General features: G+C 49.7%; 1 protein-coding gene across 2 annotated transcripts in view; it reads left to right on the top strand.

The window, feature by feature from the left end:
- GSK3A (glycogen synthase kinase 3 alpha) overlaps positions 1-15,583 on the top strand; it is a 41,635-nt gene extending 26,052 nt beyond the window's left edge. The window contains exons 1-11 of one of the 2 annotated variants that reach the window (XM_069741851.1): positions 2,132-2,383; positions 7,988-8,175; positions 8,774-8,857; positions 8,949-9,059; positions 9,140-9,270; positions 9,366-9,472; positions 9,841-9,938; positions 10,964-11,059; positions 11,139-11,325; positions 11,431-11,499; positions 13,081-15,583. In XM_069741851.1, coding sequence (XP_069597952.1) covers positions 2,251-2,383; positions 7,988-8,175; positions 8,774-8,857; positions 8,949-9,059; positions 9,140-9,270; positions 9,366-9,472; positions 9,841-9,938; positions 10,964-11,059; positions 11,139-11,325; positions 11,431-11,499; positions 13,081-13,145 — 1,269 coding nt within the window. In that variant the 5' untranslated portion in view covers positions 2,132-2,250 and the 3' untranslated portion in view covers positions 13,146-15,583. Of the gene's footprint in view, positions 1-2,131; positions 2,384-7,987; positions 8,176-8,773; positions 8,858-8,948; positions 9,060-9,139; positions 9,271-9,365; positions 9,473-9,840; positions 9,939-10,963; positions 11,060-11,138; positions 11,326-11,430; positions 11,500-13,080 lie in introns of those variants that run through there. The other variant, XM_069741852.1, reaches the window with a different exon arrangement.
- The last annotated feature ends 5,983 nt before the right edge of the window (positions 15,584-21,566 follow it).

Here is a 21,566-nt window from a genome sequence, read left to right as displayed (position 1 = left end):
CGTTTTTCCAGCTGAGGATGCCAGTTATGAAGTCCATGAGCGCGACCTAAAACCCTCTATTACTGCTTTCTGAGACCTCAGTGGCAACCCAGAGTCTTGCTAGTTTGACGCTGTTTTCTGGAACCTTTCTTAATTTTTTTTTTTCTTTTTTATTCTTCATCCCCTCCGTTCGGTGTAGACGTTCTCCTTTATTTTCAGGGAGTTGCATGTAAACAATGGTGACTCCATGAGGGTGATAAATGTGGATGCCCGTGCTCCTTGGTGGGTTTTGCTGGTTGGCACCTAGGTCAGAAGTTCTGCTGTATACAGAGTATTCTGCACACGACACTCGAACACTGAGCTTCAGAAATTGTCAATTTATTCCAACTTGCTCAGTTTTCAGAGGTTTTCCAGAAAATGGCGCTCAGCTTTTCTATTTCTACCTTTCATTGGGGCTTGGTATGGGTGGTTACCGCTTGGTGGGGAAGGTTACCGCTTGTTGGGGCTTGGTGGTGGGGTTACCGCTCGTTGGGGCTTGGTGGTGGGGGGGTTACCACTGGTTTGGGCTTCGTGGGTGGGGGATACCGCTCTGTGCGTGGGATACCGCTCTGTGCGTGGGATACCGCTCTGTGCGTGGGATACCGCTCGGTGCGCGGGATACCGCTCGGTGCGCGGGATACCGCTCGGTGCGCGGGATACCGCTCGGTGCGCGGGATACCGCTCGGTGCGCGGGATACCGCTCGGTGCGCGGGATACCGCTCGGTGCGCGGGATACCGCTCGGTGCGCGGGATACCGCTCGGTGCGCGGGATACCGCTCGGTGCGGCTTGGTTGAGGGGGGTTACTGCTCGTTGAGGGGGGTGTTACCGCTTGTTGGGGGGGAAACCTGCAATGCCAACTCGGAATGGGAGAATAGGGCTATGTGCACACGTTACAGATTTCCTGCAGAACTGCAGCTTTTTTTTCCGCGCAAAAACGCTGCAGATCTGCAAGTGATTTACAGTACAATGTAAATCAATGGCAAAATAAAAATGCTGTGCTGATGGTGCGGAAAAATCTGCACTGAAAACGCAGCAGATTCAATAAAGGAGCATGTCACTACTTTTGTGCAGTTCTGCTGCGTTTCTGCACAAATTCCATAATCTAAACCTGCAGGGGTAAAAAAAGGAAGAAATCCGCACAAAAATCTGCAACATGTGCACAGACCAAAAAAAGGAGCAGATTCTGACCTGCGTTTTCTGCCAAGAAATTCAGAATCTGCACAGGAAATTCCACAGGCAAATCTGCAACGTGTGCACATAGCCAAATACACCATTTTTTCCACCATATAAAATTGAGCTGTCTAGTTGACATTACGTGGAACCTCAGCACTATCTTTTCAAGTACATATGGAGTACGGTGCTGCCTAAAAGCGTGCATGAAAGGCATCAATGAAGAATCGCAGTAGACCCTTAGATTGGTGGCTCGGTTGTAATGAGGATCCTCCACCGCCCCATCGTGCGTTTTGCGGTATCACTCAGGAGGCTTCTGTTCTGTGGAGCTAACAGTCATTTACGGCCTTGCGATGTAAACAAGTCCCTGGTGGTGGTAACGTACTTCATGGGCTACTGTGAGGTGAAAATCTGAAGTTTTTATTATATTTTACTATCACAATGGTGAATTTGATCTTCATTTTTTTTTTTACTGTTCACTGTACACGGGTTCAATCCCCCCAAAATACTGATTTCCCGCGCTTTTCCATTCTTCCGCCCAAATTCAAAATGGCGGCCGCGGGCAACTGCCCACCGCGATCGCCACGCCCATTCAATTCACTACGTCGCTTTTATAGTTCTTTGTCTGCCGCGGTGTGTTCTGGGTATCGTAGTTATTCCCATTTCCGATCATGACGACCAAACGCAGCGCGACGTATTTTCCCGTAACTTACGTTCCATACGTCCTCCGCTACCTGCAAAGCACAGTGGGAGTTGTAGTCTCATTTTGTCACCTCTGTACTCGTCTCCTGATCTTACGTGCACTCGGGCTCCCGGCATGCTTTGCGTCTAAATCGTCTTCTCCCCTCGTTTTCCCCCTCCTCTTACCCCGCAGATCATGCCGGGAATTGTAGTCCGGTGAGGTGTTCCTTGTGATTGGTGGAAGGTAGATACGGACTCTGTTTCCCAGAGAGCTCAGCGAAGCGGCCTGGAGCCCCCGGGGCTGAGTGTGTGTGGCGGCCGCGGGGAGGGAGCCGCCGAGCCCGGCCACCATTCAGCGTCTGTGCGCTTCGCTCATCAGCATGAGCGGCGGCAACCGGAACCGGGGCGACGTCTTCGGTGACCAAAATCCGTCTGGAGCTGGGAAGGGTCCCGGAGGAGCTACGGGGGGCGCCTCCTCTGTGCCTGCGGGCTTCAGCGCCATCAAGCTGGGCAGTGAGTCTCTGAGGCTGTGGGGGGGTAAACATGGCGGCGGGAGGTGGCGGTCTGCGGCTCTGTCATAAAGGCCCCTAATCCCCCGGCCGTGGTCAGTAGCCAGCTGTGACCTCTGGGGGGCGCTGAGCTGCTGCAGAACATCCTGGGTTCTGAGGGGGCTCTTGTGTTGCCCTCTTCACAGTCGGTTTTGGGGGCCACATGTATAAAGGTGAGCCCCCAGATTAACTTTCTGGAGAGCCCCTCCAAATGGGACGAGACATTGTGCCCCTAGAATTCCTGTAGAGCCCCCTATACCAGACAGTGGGGGCGGCGGGGCGTACTTAAAGCCAAACAGTGGGGGCCTTAGGACCTAGGAGTGCGGGGCGTCCTGGGGGGGCGGCGGGGCGTACTGAAAGCCAAACAGTGGGGGCCCTTAGGACCTAGGAGTGCGGGGCGTCCTGGGGGGGGGGGGGGGCGTACTGAAAGCCAAACAGTGGGGGCCCTTAGGACCTAGGAGTGTGGGGCGTCCTGGGGGGGCGGCGGGGCGTACTGAAAGCCAAACAGTGGGGGCCCTTAGGACCTAGGGGTGTGGGGCGGCGGGGCGTACTGAAAGCCACAGTGGGGGCCTTAGGACCTAGGAGTGCGGGGCGTCCTGAGCGGGGCGTCCTGGGGGGGGCGGCGGGGCGTACTTAAAGCCAAACAGTGGGGGCCTTAGGACCTAGGAGTGCGGGGCGTCCTGGGGGGGGGCAGTGGGGCGTCCTGGGGGGGGCGGCGGGGCGTACTTAAAGCCAAACAGTGGGGGCCTTAGGACCTAGGAGTGCGGGGCGTCCTGGGGGGGGGGGGGGGGGCGTACTGAAAGCCAAACAGTGGGGGCCTTAGGACCTAGGAGTGCGGGGCGTCCTGGGGGGGGGCAGTGGGGCGTCCTGAGCGGGGCGGCGGGGCGTACTGAAAGCCAAACAGTGGGGGCCCTTAGGACCTAGGAGTGCGGGGCGTCCTGGGGGGGGGCAGTGGGGCGTCCTGGGGGGGGGGGGGCGGGTCGTACTGAAAGCCAAACAGTGGGGGCCTTAGGACCTAGGAGTGCGGGGCGTCCTGAGCGGGGCGTACTGAAAGCCAAACAGTGGGGGCCCTTAGGACCTAGGAGTGCGGGGCGTCCTGGGGGGGGGGCAGTGGGGCGTCCTGGGGGGGGGGGCGGGTCGTACTGAAAGCCAAACAGTGGGGGCCTTAGGACCTAGGAGTGCGGGGCGTCCTGAGCGGGGCGGCGGGGCGTACTGAAAGCCAAACAGTGGGGGCCCTTAGGACCTAGGAGTGCGGGGCGTCCTGGGAGGGGGCGGCGGGGCGTACTGAAAGCCAAACAGTGGGGGCCTTAGGACCTAGGAGTGCGGGGCGTCCTGGGGGGGGGGGGCAGCGGGGCATCCTGGGGGGGCGGCGGGGCGTACTGAAAGCCAAACAGTGGGGGCCTTAGGACCTAGGAGTGCGGGGCGTCCTGAGCGGGGCGGCGGGGCGTACTGAAAGCCAAACAGTGGGGGCCCTTAGGACCTAGGAGTGCGGGGCGTCCTGGGGGGGGGGCAGTGGGGCGTCCTGGGGGGGGGGGGCGGGTCGTACTGAAAGCCAAACAGTGGGGGCCTTAGGACCTAGGAGTGCGGGGCGTCCTGGGGGGGGGGGGGGCAGCGGGGCATCCTGGGGGGGCGGCGGGGCGTACTGAAAGCCAAACAGTGGGGGGCCCTTAGGACCTAGGGGTGTGGGGCGTCCTGGGGGGGGCAGCGGGGCGTCCTGGGGGGGGCGGCGGGGCGTACTGAAAGCCACAGTGGGGGCCTTAGGACCTAGGGGCGCGGGGCGTCCTGGGGGGGGGCAGCGGGGCGTCCTGGGGGGGCGGCGGGGCGTACTGAAAGCCAAACAGTGGTGGGCCCTTAGGACCTAGGGGTGTGGGGCGTCCTGGGGGGGCGGCGGGGCGTACTGAAAGCCAAACAGTGGGGGGCCCTTGGGACCTAGGGGTGTGGGGCGTCCTGGGGGGCGCGGCGGGGCGTACTGAAAGCCACAGTGGGGGCCTTAGGACCTAGGGGTGCGGGGCGTCCTGGGGGGGGCGGCGGGGCGTACTGAAAGCCAAACAGTGGGGGCCTTAGGACCTAGGGGTGCGGGGCGTCCTGGGGGGGGCGGCGGGGCGTACTGAAAGCCAAACAGTGGGGGCCCTTAGGACCTAGGAGTGCGGGGCGTCCTGGGGGGGGAGCGGGGTGTCCTTGGGGCCATCGCTAAGGACCCCACTGTATTATGGCGGCCGGACCCCACGACCTCTCTTCATCCATGGTGACCCCCCCCCCCCCCCGTATCAACACGTCCTACCGGAAGTTCCCATTGGTCGGATTCTCTATAAACCGCCGCGGTAATTAAAGGTGCATGAAACAAATTTGGGGCAATCAGTGGGTTCAAAAAATTATTTAGATTTATTTATTTTTACTCCTTTCCTCGGCCGTTGGAATTCCGTTTCGTTAGCATTTGCGCCAATTAAACTGATCCAAGAAACTTCTTTTTTTTTTTTTTTTTTTTCCTGCCGCTTATTTTGTTCTCCACTTGATGAAGCGGAGCTGGCGTCAATGAAAACGCCGGTGGAAGGGGGCCGTGCTGTGGAAACCCCGTCTATTTCATGGAGGGGATACAGGTTCCATAGGACCCCCTGTAGGAAATTATTCAAGGGTGGGGGGGTGTAACGTGCTCTTTTAGGATTTATGATGGGTGCTGGTTCCACCCCGCGTATAAGTGCATTCGCCTGCCCCCTCTCCTGTAATAACGCAGCCGGATACCGCCACAGATCCGCTGGGGGGGGGGGGGGTCTCATGTGCCGGACCCCCACCAATCAACATGTGCTCCTCACTGAACATGGCATATGGGGCCTTTTGGCGGCACACGGCGTCCGTACGTCGTATTGCGGAAACTGCCAAATTTGGCGCAGCTGGACCCTAGTGCGGTGCTGTAAACCGTCGCGTGCGTCCACTATTATTGTGCCCGAGGTGGCGACACTTGGTTTTCTGCAGGGCCGGGCATGTCGTCAGGATGGTTTCTATCCGCTGAGCTCATGGTTATTAGTTTTCTGACTCTTATCCCATGTTTTATTTCCGGCTGAGGATATTTTTAAGACTCGCGACAATGAGGGAGAGAACGCGGCTGGGGGTTATACAGAGGTAGAGCCGTCCCCGCACTCGTCCAGGAGGATCAGATACAAGTCCGGACACATAAGGCCCCGGTCACACCCGAGTCCTCTGTCACACGGAGACGTCAAGAGATCGGCCCAGAGCTTTCATCATGTGCAACAGCTCAGTCATGTGGGGGCTTATACAGGGACCCCCGACACGCCGTGTACTCATGGCTTACACACCACCAGAGAAGGAAGGCACCCACAACTAGCATCAGTAATGTATGTACACAGTGACTGCACCAGCAGAATAGTGAGTGCAGCTCTGGAGTATAATACAGAATGTAACTCAGGATCAGTAATGTAATGTATGTACACAGTGACTGCACCAGCAGAATAGTGAGTGCAGCTCTGGGGTATAATACAGGATGTAACTCAGGATCAGTAATGTAATGTATGTACACAGTGACTGCACCAGCAGAATAGTGAGTGCAGCTCTGGGGTATAATACAGGATGTAACTGAGGATCAGTAATGTAATGTATGTACACAGCGACTGCACCAGCAGAATAGTGAGTGCAGCTCTGGGGTATAATACAGGAGGTAACTCAGGATCAGTAATGTAATGTATGTACACAGTGACTGCACCAGCAGAATAGTGAGTGCAGCTCTGGAGTATAATACAGGATGTAACTCAGGATCAGTAATGTAATGTATGTACACAGTGACTGCACCAGCAGAATAGTGAGTGCAGCTCTGGAGTATAATACAGGAGGTAACTCAGGATCAGTAATGTAACGTATGTACACAGTGACTGCACCAGCAGAATAGTGAGTGCAGCTCTGGGGTATAATACAGGATGTAACTCAGGATCAGTAATGTAATGTATGTACACAGTGACTGCACCAGCAGAATAGTGAGTGCAGCTCTGGGGTATAATACAGGATGTAACTCAGGATCAGTAATGTATGTACACAGTGACTGCACCAGCAGAATAGTGAGTGCAGCTCTGGGGTATAATACAGGATGTAACTCAGGATCAGTAATGTAATGTATGTACACAGTGACTGCACCAGCAGAATAGTGAGTGCAGCTCTGGGGTATAATACAGGATGTAACTCAGGATCAGTAATGTAATGTATGTACACAGTGACTGCACCAGCAGAATAGTGAGTGCAGCTCTGGAGTATAATACAGGATGTAACTCAGGATCAGTAATGTATGTACACAGTGACTGCACCAGCAGAATAGTGAGTGCAGCTCTGGAGTATAATACAGGAGGTAACTCAGGATCAGTAATGTAACGTATGTACACAGTGACTGCACCAGCAGAATAATGAGTGCAGCTCTGGGGTATAATACAGGAGGTAACTCAGGATCAGTAATGTATGTACACAGTGACTGCTCCAGCAGAATAGTGAGTGCAGCTCTGGGGTATAATACAGGATGTAACTCAGGATCAGTAATGTAATGTATGTACACAGTGACTGCACCAGCAGAATAGTGAGTGCAGCTCTGGGGTATAATACAGGATGTAACTCAGGAACAGTAATGTATGTACACAGTGACTGCACCAGCAGAATAGTGAGTGCAGCTCTGGAGTATAATACAGAATGTAACTCAGGATCAGTAATGTATGTACACAGTGACTGCACCAGCAGAATAGTGAGTGCAGCTCTGGGGTATAATACAGGATGTAACTCAGGATCAGTAATGTAATGTATGTACACAGTGACTGCACCAGCAGAATAGTGAGTGCAGCTCTGGGGTATAATACAGGAGGTAACTCAGGATCAGTAATGTATGTACACAGTGACTACACCAGCAGAATAGTGAGTGCAGCTCTGGGGTATAATACAGGATGTAACTCAGGATCAGTAATGTATGTACACAGTGACTGCACCAGCAGAATAGTGAGTGCAGCTCTGGGGTATAATATAGGAGGTAACTCGGGATCAGTAATGTAATGTATGTACACAGTGACTGCACCAGCAGAATAGTGAGTGCAGCTCTGGAGTATAATACAGGATGTAACTCAGGATCAGTAATGTATGTACACAGTGACTGCACCAGCAGAATAGTGAGTGCAGCTCTGGGGTATAATACAGGAGGTAACTCAGGATCAGTAATGTATGTACACAGTGACTGCACCAGCAGAATAGTGAGTGCAGCTCTGGGGTATAATACAGGATGTAACTCGGGATCAGTAATGTATATACACAGTGACTGCACCAGCAGAATAGTGAGTGCAGCTCTGGGGTATAATACAGGAGGTAACTCAGGATCAGTAATGTATATACACAGTGACTGCACCAGCAGAATAGTGAGTGCAGCTCTGGGGTATAATACAGGATTAGTAGAAATATGTGAAGTCTTACACGTGTGGCTGGTGTTGTGGATTCTCGCCCCAGACGCTGCAGAGTTTCTTTGACCTTTTATAGGTCATTTCTTTCATTTATATATAATTCTCTTTATTTTTTTAAAATTTTGTTGGTTTCCCAGGGGACAATGGAAAAGTGACCACGGTGGTGGCCACTCCGGGTCAGGGGCCAGACCGTCCACAGGAAGTGTCCTACACGGACATCAAGGTCATTGGCAATGGCTCCTTCGGAGTGGTGTATCAGGCGAGGCTTGTGGACTGCGGAGAAATGGTGGCAATCAAGAAAGTCCTGCAGGACAAGAGGTTTAAGGTAAATGTGCTCTCGAGATGACGGCGTTCTGCAATGTCCATGCATGGTGTACATCCCCGGAGGGCCTGCGGACTTGGACCATTGGCCCTTCACATGTCTGTGGCCCCCCGACTGCATCCTTTCCAGGTTGAGACTCGTATTTCTTGCTTCTCACTTATAACCTGACGTTTTCCGTCCACGTCTTTCCGCCCCATCACTCTGGGCGTTGCTGTATAACGCTTCCAGTGTGCACGGTCCTCGCGTTGTCCTCACAAGCGGTGGTCTTACATCAGCTGATGCTCCCCTGGCGCAATGTGTCTAAAGCACTCGGGCGTTTCAGCGAGTTTTGGCACGGAGCTGTGAAATCTGTAAGCGGATCGCTGAATGTAACACTTGATACAAGCGCTGGACACCTGGTTAAAGGGGATGTACACCGGGAAGGGGCGACCAACTGTTTGGGGTCTTTTTGACCCCCTGTATAGACTGGGACCAGTGCTCTTCTTGCAGCGGCTGCTCGGCCATTTTACATGGGTGACTGCAACACTTAAGGGGTTTGTGGTGGTGGAATCTAACCTTCTAACCCAATTTTTTTTAATTCATTTTTTTTATTTTTCCCCAGAACCGTGAACTTCAGATCATGCGCAGACTGGATCACTGTAACATTGTGCGTCTGCGGTACTTCTTCTATTCCAGCGGAGAGAAGGTGAGGGCCGCGGACAGACTTCTGCTTTCCCCATGTTGTTGCAGATCCATCATTATTTTTCTATTTCTTTTTTTTTTTTTTTTTCCTACAGAAGGATGAAGTTTACTTAAACTTGGTTCTGGATTTTGTCCCAGAAACGGTGTATCGCGTCGCACGACATTTTGCAAAAGCCAAATCCATGCTGCCGTCCGTCTACGTGAAGGTGGGGCGTTTGGGTCTTTGGCGGAGGGTGGTTTTATGCTCGCGGGATGGGTGGATTTATTGCGTCGTCTTCACACACAGGTGTACATGTATCAGCTATTCCGAAGCCTGGCTTATATCCATTCTCAAGGCGTCTGCCACCGGGACATAAAGCCGCAGAACCTCCTGGTGGATCCCGACACAGCCGTGCTGAAGCTCTGTGACTTCGGCAGGTGAGTCCTGGATGTGGAGGATAGAACGGTGACGTATCTGTGCATCATGTGGCGCATAGACTAACCCTCAACGCTTCTTTTTTTTTTTTTTTCAGCGCGAAACAGTTGGTACGAGGAGAGCCGAACGTGTCCTACATCTGCTCACGATATTACCGGGCGCCCGAGCTCATATTTGGAGCCACAGATTATACTGCAAACATTGGTAAGACGGACCTCAAGTCTGAACGTATGCAGGGGGTCTTTTCTTTGACTTGTCGCTGGGTCTGACCCCCAGAGAATGAAGAGCTGGAGGGGGTCTCACTGCACTAAGATCATAGTCCCAAGCTGCGGAAAAAAATGTGCACAGAGTTGTCCATCGCATTAAACTAATTATGTAAACGGACCCTTAATGGCTGTTTATGTCCTGTGCCGTCAGATGTAGGTTTATAGTTTTTGCAATGATTGGCACTAACCGTTACAAATAGCAGCCACTCGTGCAATATTGGGTCATATGCCCCCTCCAAAAAAAACAAAGTTTATTTGCCTGTGGATTATCATATTTAGTACTTTTTTTTTTTTTTCTGTGTCTAGACATATGGTCGGCAGGTTGTGTCCTGGCGGAGCTTCTCCTAGGTCAGCCGATCTTCCCCGGGGACAGCGGCGTTGACCAGTTGGTGGAAATCATAAAGGTGAGTCCAACCACGGAGCGGGGCGACCATTGTGGCTCATTGACTTCCAGAATATGCACATTGTGATTCATCAGAGGTGAATAGTTCTGTAGTTTTTACAGTTTATCGGGTTGGAGCAGGTGAGGACAACAATCAAGGTGCAAAGGGGGTCGGGATTGTAAGTGATGGGGTGGCTGCTTGTAACCAGGTTTGGGAGGGGACGGGGACGGAGCTCATTAGCTGCAGATTGTCTGCAGGGTCTCACAACATCATTTACCTAAATGAGACCATAAGGTAAAAGCAAAACCTATAAAGTGCAGATATTTCTGATTTTCAAGTGAGATAATGGTTTCACCCGACAAACAATTGTTTTGGATTATCGTTCTCGGCAGCACATTGTCCAATGCAAACAGGACCTGCGCTGGTGAGGACAATGGTGAGCACAGAACGCTTGCCTGGGAATTGTGATCGGCTATTAAAGGGGCAATTTAAAAGGGTTTTCCAGTTCAAGAAAAGTGAATTCCAAATACATAAACTAAGCAGACTCGCCCTTTTCTTTCCCTGGTCCGTTTCTGGCTCTTCTCTGCTGCTTCTATAGATCCTCGCTGCAGAGGAGGTGACGTAACGTCGACTGCTCACATCAGAGCTTCAGCCAATGACTGAGCGCAGCGGTCTGTGCCTTCCTGTGGAGCTCGGCGATTGTTTTACCGCCATGATGTGAGCTGTTGACGTGACTGTGCGGCACCCCTGGTGGGGGGAACGGGTGCCTACGGTCGGTGGTAATAAAAACATTTGGGGTCCATTTTCTTAAGTTAAACACCTCATTAGCGCCACAAGTCTAAACGTACCTGAAAACTTTGCTCTGGATGATAATCCTGTAATTTGGACGGTACGGACCCTTCTCTGGGGCTGTAAAGAGAGGGAGTAACAAGGCTGGCTCAAGAGTGACGTTCTATAAACTGTGAACTGTCTGCATCCTCCGTACGTTACGGGGGGGGGGATTTAGACTCCAGAATTAAAAATCCTTCTCTGTTTTATTTCTGCAGGTGTTGGGAACTCCCACACGGGAACAAATCAGACAAATGAATCCAAATTATACCGAATTCAAATTCCCACAAATCAAAGCACATCCCTGGACGAAGGTAAGGAGCGAGGAGTTGCCGACCACTGTCATGGCCGTTGCTGTTCTCCTCCTCACTATTCTTGTTTCCTCACTGACAGGTCTTTAAACCCCGCACCGCTCCGGAAGCCATCACGTTGTGCAGCCGGCTCTTGGAGTACACCCCAGACACCCGCCTCTCCCCTCTACAAGCCTGTGCACACTCCTTCTTCGACGAGCTCCGGGACCCCAATGCGCGTCTACCGAGCGGCAGGGAATTGCCTCCCATCTTCAACTTCAGCTCTGTAGGTGAGTCTGGCGCAGCGGTGCAGTGACTGTGCCGGGGCTGCTGCCATCATTGTGACGACACTCGGTGGTGGAGGGTCTCGGAAATGATTGTAGCTTCTTTTGCAGAGCTTGCCATCGAGCCCTTGCTGAACACCGTCCTCATACCTCCGCACCTGCACCAGACTCAGTTGCACGGTAGGTGACTTGGTGGGCAGAGGAGCGGTGTGCTGTATGGACTCTGTGTGGTGGGTGGGCTACAATTGTGTCCTGATCTCGAGGGTACATATCGTCTAGTGGATCTGTACCAGAGATATAGCTCTCTGCAACAATTAGGATTAATTACAGGGAGCACTGGTTGCCCATTCTACTACTCCATATAGGTAATCGTAATGCAGCCATATCCTAGATGGATGCATCATTATAATGGGGGTTATTTAGGATTGCTCCTTCGTGGGTGCACGGCTGAAGTGGACGACCTGTACTCCCTAGAATCCATCCCATTTATTGCAATGTAGAAGAGGAATATACCATATATACTTGAGTATAAGCCGAGATTTTCAGCCCACTTTTTTGGGCTGAAAGTCCCCCTCTCGGCTTATACTCAAGTCATACGCAGGGAAGGGGGAGCGGGGGCTGTCTAATTATACTCACCCACTCCTGGCGCGGTCCCTGCTTCTTCCAGCGCTGCAGCTTCTTCCTGTAGTGAGCGGTCACATGGTACCGCTCATTACAGTAATGCATATGCGGCCCCACCTCCCATAGAGATGGAGCCGCATATTCATTACTGTAATGAGCGGTAACTGTCACCGCTCAATACAGGAAGAATATGCAGCGCCAGGGAACAGACGAGCAGCGACGGCGCCAGGAGTAGGTAAGTATGACCGGGGCAGTGAGCGATACTCACCTGCTCCTCGTTCCACCGTCGGTGCCGCTGTGTCTTCCGCAGTGACGCTCAGGTCAGAGGGCGCAGTGACGCGATTAGTGCGCGCCGCCCTCTTCCTGAACGTCGGCGCAGAGGATGGGAAGACACAGCGGCAGTCAGCGGTGGAACGGGAAAGGTGAGTATAGCAAGTGACAAGGGCTGGAGAGGTGAGTATGTAATATTTTTTTTATGGCAGCAACAGCATATGGGGCAAACATCTGTATGGAGCCTCTTATGTTTCCATGTGCAACATTATATTGGGGCATATATCTGTATGGGGCATCTTATCCGGCCAAGTGCAGCATGATATGGGGGCAAATATCTGTATGGGACATGTTATGGGGCCATGTGCAGCATTATATGGGGCAATTATCTGTATGGGGCATCTTATGGGGCCATAATCCACATTTGTGGAGCATTATATAGGGCAAATGTCTGTATGGAGCATCTTATGTGGCCATTATTAACCTTTATGCAGGATTATATGGGGCATATTTTAATATGGGGCATCTTATGGGGCCATCATAAACATTATGGAGCATTATATGGGGCTCCTGATTCAATATGGATATTCAAAAACACTTAACCTACTGATGTCACAATTAATTTTACTTTTATTGGTATCTATTTTTACTTTTGACATTAACCGGTAGCTGCTGCATTTCGCACCCTAGGCTTATACTCGAGTCATTAAGTTTTCCCAGTTTTTTTGTGGCAAAATTAGGGGGGGTCGGCTTATACTCTATAGTATATACGGTATATGTATTCTGGTCAAGTATGTCAGCACCAGGTATATATATATATATATATATTTTTTTTTATTTTTTTTTTATATATTTTTTTTTTCCCTACAGGTGAAGGGAGAACTGGATCAGACAGACTCAAAACCAGCGACGTAGCAGAACTGAGCACCTCCTGAGGAGCGCTCCTCGTCCCCTTCCCCATCCTTCTCCAGCTCCTCTCCCCATCCTTCTCCCAGCTGACATCTTACACTCGCCGTGTGGGAGACGAGCTCGGTCGGCGTGGGGGAGATCACGTCTCTTCCGCTCCTGGTCACGGACTTTCGATGGCTCTTGTTGTGGTCATCCTCAGATGGGTTTTAATCCCCCCGATCTCCCCCCTCATCCTCCCCCAGTTTATTGGTCAGAAGTCATGGATCCCTCTACCCCCCTCCCCCCCGCACAGAAACGAACTGCCTGTAGCACTGTAGAGCGCAGCTCCGGATACCTCCAAGCATTGATGTGAAGGTCGAGGCTTCCCGCCTGATCCTCCTCTGGACATCTTAGTACTGATATATTCTCCTCCTCGACAGGTTCCTTGCAGACTCTGATCATGTTGTAAAGTGTTTTGTTTTTTTGTTTTGTTTTTTTGAACCGGGCAAAGGTGCAAACTCCTTTTTTTTTTTTTTTTTTTTTTTTTTTTTTTTTTTTTTCTTCTGTGATTTTATTTTACCGAATAAAGCGGCCAGTCCTCCATATAGCGTTAAAGGCTTCCCCTAAACTATCCGTTTGTATCTGCCCCCCCCCAGTCTATAGGGGCCACAGACACAGGTAATACTTGACTCCTTCTGCTGCTTTTATGGGGGGAATTGCTGGACCCCAGATCCTCGCTGCGGTGTCACCATTAAGACCTGCAGCCATTATTGCCCCATAGGCTTCCATACCGGTCAGCTCCACCTTTAGTGAAGTTCGTGCTGCTTTGCCACTACTACTCCCAGCAGGCCTCGTCTAGTTATGGATGCGACTAACAGAAAAGGCCGCTTTGAAGACTATAGGTCCTATTTAGTTTGGGTTTTGCATCTACTTCTGCTCATGGTGTCCTTAGAGAAGATCGCACCGCTCCCCATTCCCCGGTCCACTTACTTCTCCGTGCCGTTCTCCCCCATGTGTTTTTCGTCGGGTTTTATTAGCTGTAGATGTTACCGGGATCTGATCTCCTTAGACAGTAAGGAGGGTGCGATGCTGGATATTAAAAGGTTTTTAACCTCCTGTTTTGTTTTTTGTTTTTTCTCCCTAAAATTTGTAGGTTTAAAAAAAAAAAAAATCACGTCTCAAATTTTTCGGTGTTTTGTTAATTTTTACGGCGTCGCCATATTAGTGTCCAGAATGGATGTTGTCCTGATCCTTTTTTTGGGGGGGGTGCGGGGATTATGTCAGAGAGAAGCGGCGTTCGTTTCTGGTAGGTCGGGACAAAAATTCATTTTAGTCAATATAAAAAATGTAAGAAAAAAATGGCGCCTTCGAGCAATGGCGAAACGTTCTTCGCTCTGATCCTTGAGGTTGGCGGTGTAAATCTCGCATTTCCCTTTTTAATTTGTGGTCTTGGCAGTGCTTATTGACAATCACACGGATGTCATTGGCCCATAGTGGCTCGTTATTGCACAGCTTGGCAATTTACAAGGCGCCACTCCAGCGTGATGTCTTCTAAGCCCGCCCCGAGCGTGGACCGTGGCGCCATGTGCTCTACCCTCCATCTGATGGAGATCTGTCTTCACACAGCTCCACAGCTCCCCCTAGTGTAGACTTTCAGCTGGAATTCTAGATTCTACCACTTGTCTTAAGTCCAGTTCCTCTGTGGAAACACCATTCATCTCATCATTGCATGGGTTTTGCCCTTCTCTGGCACTATAGTACAGTAAAGTAAGTACACCCATCATTTCTACAGAATCTTTTCCCGCAAATTCCCTCCCGGGGCGACTTTGAAACCATAGTCACCTTCACTTTTTCCCGTATTCTTCAGATTCCAGTGCATTTGGGTACGTCACTTATCCCTACCACACTCCGGTAGAATTTTGTAAAAAAAAATTTTTTTTTTTTTCTTATTTCCAATCACAAGTTACATCCTATATATATTATTTCTTTAAAATCCCATCTTGGAATTTGCACCCAGCCTCTTATTTTTTTTTTCCTTCCTTCCTTCCCCCTCTCCAACTTCCTCTTGTAAATATATATATTTCTGCCTACTACAATTTCTTGTATCGGAGAAGATGTAGCTGTTGATTTCTTTGTAAATATGTTCATTTGTTTTATTTTATTTTTTTTTCTTAATGAAGATGTAGAGTCCACTTTTTTTTTTTTTTCTCCTCCCTTTTTACTTATTTTTAGCCTCTTTTGTTTCACCCCTCCCTCCAAAAAAAAAACAAACAAAAAATCAAATTTTTTTTTTTTGTTCCATCCCCATCCTTTTTAATTCCTGTTTTAGAATCAAGACGTGAAATACTGTATTGTTGTAGATGCAAAAAAAAACAAAACACAAAACCAAGCCAGGATGTAGTATGGTAGAAGCCCGGCCTCCTGTCACTGGGCTGCTGTGGTTTCTGGAAATGTACAGCAATCTTCAATAAATTATTGGCATGAAGACGTTTCACTTCTGTTTTTCTCCGCTGATTTCTGTAGTGTCTGGTTATTGTTTTGTCCATTATATTCCCATTGGAAAGAGTCCTGGAAAATGGAGGTGAATCTGGTACACAAAGTACAATTATTGTAAAAACGATATATACAGCTCTGGCAAAAATTAAGAGACCGCTGCAAAATGTTCAGTTTGTCTGATTTTCTCTTTATAGGTATATTTTTGAGTAAAATGTAAATTGATCTTTTGTTCTATAAAATTCTGACAGGTCTCTGAAGTTCCAAGCAGTAAATTTTGTTCATGACAGAAAATACCCAAACGTGACACCACTTTTATTAACCCTTTATGTGGTTCACAGGAAGTGAAGCAATGTGGAAGGGAAAAAAATTAACATTTAACTTTGTTTTTACAAACATTTTACTTCAGAACCAATTTTTTCTTTTCACAAGTGTAAAAAGAGAAAATGAGCCACAAAATTTGTTGTGCAATTTGTCCTGAGTACGCAGATACCACATATGTGGGGGTAAACCACTGTTTGGGCACACGGCAGAGCTCGGAAGGGAAGGAGTGCTGTTTGACTTTTTCGACGCAGAATTGGCTGGAATTGAGGTCGGACGCCATGTTGCATTTAGAGAGCCCCTGATGTGCCTAACCAGTGAAAACCTCCCACATGTGACACCATTTTGGAAACTAGACCCCTTAAGGAGCTTATCTAGATGTGTGGTGAGCACTTTGAACGCCTAAGTGCTTCACAGAAGTTTAGAAAGAGCTGTGAAAATAAAAATCATATTTTTTTCACAAAAACGATCTTTTCGCCCCCAAATTTTTATTTTCACAATGGTAACAGGAGAAATTAGACCACCAAAGATGTTGTGCAATTTGTCCTGAGTTCGCCGATACCCCATATGTGGGGGTAAACCACTGTTTGGGTGCACGGCAGGGCTTAGAAGAGAAGGAGCGCCGTTTGACTTTTTCAACGCAGAATTGGCTGGAATTGAGATCGGACGCCATGTTGCATTTTGAGAGCCCCTGATGTTCCTAAACAGTGGAAACCCCTCACAAGTGACCCCATTTTGGAAACTAGACCCCTTAAGGAACTTATCTAGATGTGTGGTGTGGACTTTAAACCCCCAAGTGCTTCACAGATGTTTCTAACGTAGAGCCGTTAAAATAAAATAAAAAAAAATTTCCTCAAAAAGATAACAGGAGAAATTGGACCCTAAAAGTTGTTCAGTTTGTCCTGAGTACGCCGATACCCCATATGGGGGGGGCGGGGGGGAACCACTGTTTGGGCGCATGGCAGAGCTCGGAAGGGAAGCAGTGATGTTTTAAAGTGCAGACGTTGAGAAATGGTCTGCGGGCATCATGTTGCGTTTGTAGAGCCCCTGATGTACCTAAAACAGTAAACAACCCCCCCTCCCCCACAAGTGACCCTATTTTGGAAAATCGACGCCCAAGGAACTTATCTAGATGTGTGGTGAGCATGATGAACCCCAAAGTGCTTCACAAGCTTATAAATGTAGAGCCGTGAAAAAAAAAAAATTCCACAAAAATGATCTTTTCACAGCAAAATTTTTACTTTCACAAGGGTAATAGGAGAAATTGGACCATGAAGGTTGTTGTGCAATTTGTCCTGAGTACGCTGATACCCCATATGTGGGGGGGACCACTGTTTGGGCGCATGGCAGAGCTCGGAAGGGAAGGAGCGCCGTTTGGAATGCAGACTTTGATGGAATGGTCTGCAGTTGTCATGTTGTGTTTGCAGTTGCCCCTGATGTGCCTAAAGAGTGGAATCCCCCACATGTGACCCCATTTTTGGAACAAGTCCCCCCCCCCCCCAAGGAGCTTATCTAGATGTGTGGTGAGCACTTTGAACGCCTAAGTGCTTCACTGAAGCTTATAACAGAGCCGTGAAAATAAATTATTTTTTTTCCACAAAAATGATTTCTCTTACCCCATAACGGCACTAACGAGAGGGATCCGCCCTCAGGGACAGGAAACCCACAGGTTAAAAAGGCGGGACCTCTCCTCCACCTCAGTTCGGTTTCCTGTCCCCGACGGGGATCCCACAGCTCACCATTCAGGAGTCCAGGGACCATCGGGCCGAGTTCAGGCAGCGGGGGGCCCTGCCACGGTCTCAGGTGGATTCCTCCCTGAAGGCGCGTTCCGGGGTCGGCGGGCCTCGTGGATATGCGCGGAGGGGAGGCAGTGAAGAGGTTACCGAGCCTGCCTCTTCTCTTCAATGGAGTGGTCGGTAATAGGTAGCGGCGGCTACCTGGAGGTTTCCTCCGCCGGTCCATGAGGCGCACAGGGGGTGGTGACGCCGGTCACCGACAAGCGGCAGGACGCTGGGAGCAGCAGCGGCTGCAGAAGCTCCGTCCCTCCTGTGAGCCGGCAAGTAGTGAGCGCGCGCACGAGGTCCGGCAACTTACTGCGCAGGCGTGGGGGTCACTTCCGGGGTCGGCGCAAGGTACCTCTGGGTAAACCGGAAGTTACCTGGCGCCGCTCTGTCAGCATAAAACCGGGAAAAAAGGGGCATACCGCTGCTCAGTAATTACCACCATGAGTGGAATAGAGCAGTCGGTGGAAGAAATTTCACAGGCCCCTGTGACAAAGAATCCGAAGGAGCGCCATTCGTCACGGAAACCTACGCAGCGCAGCAGCTCAGGATCCCAGCGCAGCAGAGGCTCTGGTGGATCCAGGAGGGAGACGGTGGTTCAAGTGGAGGAGGCATCCTCAAAGCCACAACCGGTATCTTCCTCACATTAGGAGGGTAAGTGACCTCCGTGAAAGTGTATATCCTAATAGGGGTTTATTGTTTCCTAGGGAAAGAAATGCCAAGGGAAAAGTAAACAGTGTGCCCGCTTTGTTCAGCAGATTTGCCAGATTTGTGGGTTAAAAAACTCCGTGCGTCATGTATTAGGAACACCATTAATGAGGAGACGCCGAGTTTCACATCTGAATTAAAAGACTTAATTAAAACCCAGGTGGCAGACGCACTAAAAAGCGTAAAAAACCGTAAAAGAAAACGTAAAGAAAAAACTCCAGATTACAGCTCCAGCGAGGGAGATAGCACGAGTGAGGATTCAGATAGCTCTACAGCTTCATCATCCTCCTCCGCATCTTCAGAGAGCGGCTGCAACTGTTTCCCAATAGATGAAACGGATGCACTGGTAAAAATGGTTAGGGCAACAATGGGCCTGGCGGACACTCGTTCCAAAAAATCCGTACAAGATCTAATGTTTAGTGGCCTGGAACAAAAGAAGTACAGAGTATTCCCATTAAACGAAAAAATACAAACCCTAATAAAAAAGGAGTGGAAAAGACCAGACAAAAAAGTACTGTTGACACCCAAAAGGAAATACCCATTTGACGACCCAGCCTGCGCATCATGGGGAAAGACGCCATTGCGAAAGCCTCCAAAAAATTCGCTCTGCCTTTTGAGGACATGGGAACCCTCAAGGATCCTATGGATAAAAAGGCCGATGTCTTTCTAAAGGGGTCCTGGGAGGCCGCCAGCGGGGGGCTAAAACCCGGTATTGCTGCTACTTGTACAGCGAGAGCTCTGATGGTCTGGCTAGATCATTTAGAGACTCAATTAAAAAATAAAACCCCGAGAGAGTCTATACTGGACTCAGTGTCAGCAATGAGAGGTGCCGCTGCGTATCTAGCAGATGCCTCAATAGACTCAGGCTGACGGCAAGATCAGCTTCTTTCTCAAATGCGGCTAGGAGAGCATTATGGCTGAAGTGCTGGCCGGGGGATCTGCAAACTAAAGCCAAGCTGTGTTCCATACCGTGTGAAGGGGAATATTTGTTCGGTCCCACCCTAGACGATGTCCTCGAAAAAGCGGTGGATAAAAAGAAAGCCTTTCCAGGATTCCCAAATCAGTCTTACAGGCGGCCCTTTCGAGGGAGAAGGTTCACACAAAGACGCCCCCCAAAAAACCAAAAGGAGGGGTGGGAAGACAGAAAATTCAAAAAAGGAGGGTTTATGTTTAACAAACCGGAGAATAAAAAACAGCCACAATGAGGGTGTGCCCCAGGTAGGAGGGAGACTGACTCACTTTCTTCAAACCTGGGAAAAAATTTCTGGAAGTGCCTGGACTCTAAACATCATAAAGACGGGCCTAAAACCAGCCTTTCACACAATGCCACACAGTCAGTTTGTGGTTACACCACAAAGAAAGTCGGAGATCGAGCAACTGAGCATCCAGAGAGAAGTTCTCAGTCTTCTGGAGAAGAAAGTCTTACAGGAAGTTCCACAACAGGAAGAGACGAGGGGATTTTATTCTCCACTTTTTCTTCGAACGAAGCCGGACGGGACTTTCAGGGTGATAATAAATTTGAAACAACTAAACAAATACCTGGTGATAGAGAAATTCAAAATGGAAACCATAAAATCATGTGTCAGATCCCTTATCCCGTCTTGTTTCATGACTGTAATAGACCTAAAAGACGCGTATTATCACGTGCCAATACATCCGGAGTTCCGAAAGTACCTCAGAGTGGCAGTGATGATACAAGGGAGATTAAAACATTACCAATACAGAGCTCTTCCGTTTGGTCTAGCCATTGCCCCAAGGGTATTTACAAAATTAATGGCGGAAGTAATGGCCCATATAAGGGAACAAAACATATTGATTGTGCCTTATCTGGACGACCTACTAGTGATGGGCAGTAACTCTCTTCATTGCAGCCAGCAACTAGACAGTGATGGTAGCCCTATCGAATCTAGGATGGTTTCTGAACCTGGAAAAGTCCAGGCTTATCCCGTCTCAAGTGCAGCTGTACTTAGGGATAGTAATAGACTCGACAAAGCAAGAGTGTCGTCTACCAGAAGAAAAAGTATCCAACATGATACATCTAGTGAATCAGTTGAGTATCTCGCCTCTGATCTCTCTAAGGAAAGCCATGTCCATACTGGGGTCAATGACATCCTGTATCCCAGCGGTACAGTGGGCTCAGAGCCACTCGAGAGATCTCCAGTGGGAAATACTAGAAGCAGTATCCCACGCAGGAGGAAATTTAGAGACGCAATTAAAAATATCCTCTCGGACAAAAACTTCCTTAAGCTGGTGGACAAATCCATCCAACCTCAGGAGAGGGGTTCCATGGGTATGGCCGGTCTCGATAATCCTGACCACAGACGCAAGTCCTTGGGGGTGGGGGGCCCACCTAAACAGGCAAATTGCCCAAGGTCCTTGGTCAGGGGAAGAAAAAGACCTTAGTTCAAACGTGAAGGAGCTTTTAGCAGTTCAGTACGCCATCAATCATTTTTTAACATCCCTCCGTTCCCACCACGTGAGAGTACTGACGGACAACAGGGTGGTAGTAGCATATTTAAATCATCAGGGAGGGACGAGGTCTCAATCCCTAATGAAAGTGACAAATTTCATCATGTCACAAGCAGAAGCCAACTTGTCCTCCCTGACAGCCCTTCACATAAAAGGGTCAGAAAATCAAACTGCAGATTTTCTAAGCAGAACCCAATTAAAACAGGGGGAATGGGAGTTAAATACAAGAATATTCAAACGCATAGTGGATCTTTGGGGGGGCCCCGGATATAGATCTATTTGCAAACAATCAAAATCGGAAAACGGAGGCCTTCTGCTCGATAGATCCTCGGGGGAGTCCAGTGGCTATAGACGCGTTGTCAATTCCATGGAAGTTCCATCTAGCTTATGTGTTTCCTCCGATAGCTCTAATTCCCTTAGTCTTGAAGAAAATCAGGGAAGACAGAGCCAAAGTGATATTGATAGCTCCGTTCTGGCCGAAAAGAGTATGGTTCCCATGGCTACGCCTAATGTCCATAGCGGATCCATGGGTACTCCCAGATATCCCAGACCTTCTGCATCAAGGGCCAGTGAATCACCCACAATTAAAAAGTTTGCACATGACGGCCTGGCTTTTGAAAGGGAACTGTTAACAAAAAAGGGATTTTCTTCAAATCTAATTTCTACCCTGCTGGCCAGTAGGAAACCTATAACTAC

The sequence above is a fragment of the Ranitomeya imitator genome, chromosome 10, assembly GCF_032444005.1.
Source record: "Ranitomeya imitator isolate aRanImi1 chromosome 10, aRanImi1.pri, whole genome shotgun sequence".
In the NCBI taxonomy this organism is placed as follows: domain Eukaryota; kingdom Metazoa; phylum Chordata; class Amphibia; order Anura; family Dendrobatidae; genus Ranitomeya; species Ranitomeya imitator.
Note: the sequence above shows the minus strand (reverse complement) of the source record. Positions and strands in the feature narration are given on the sequence as shown.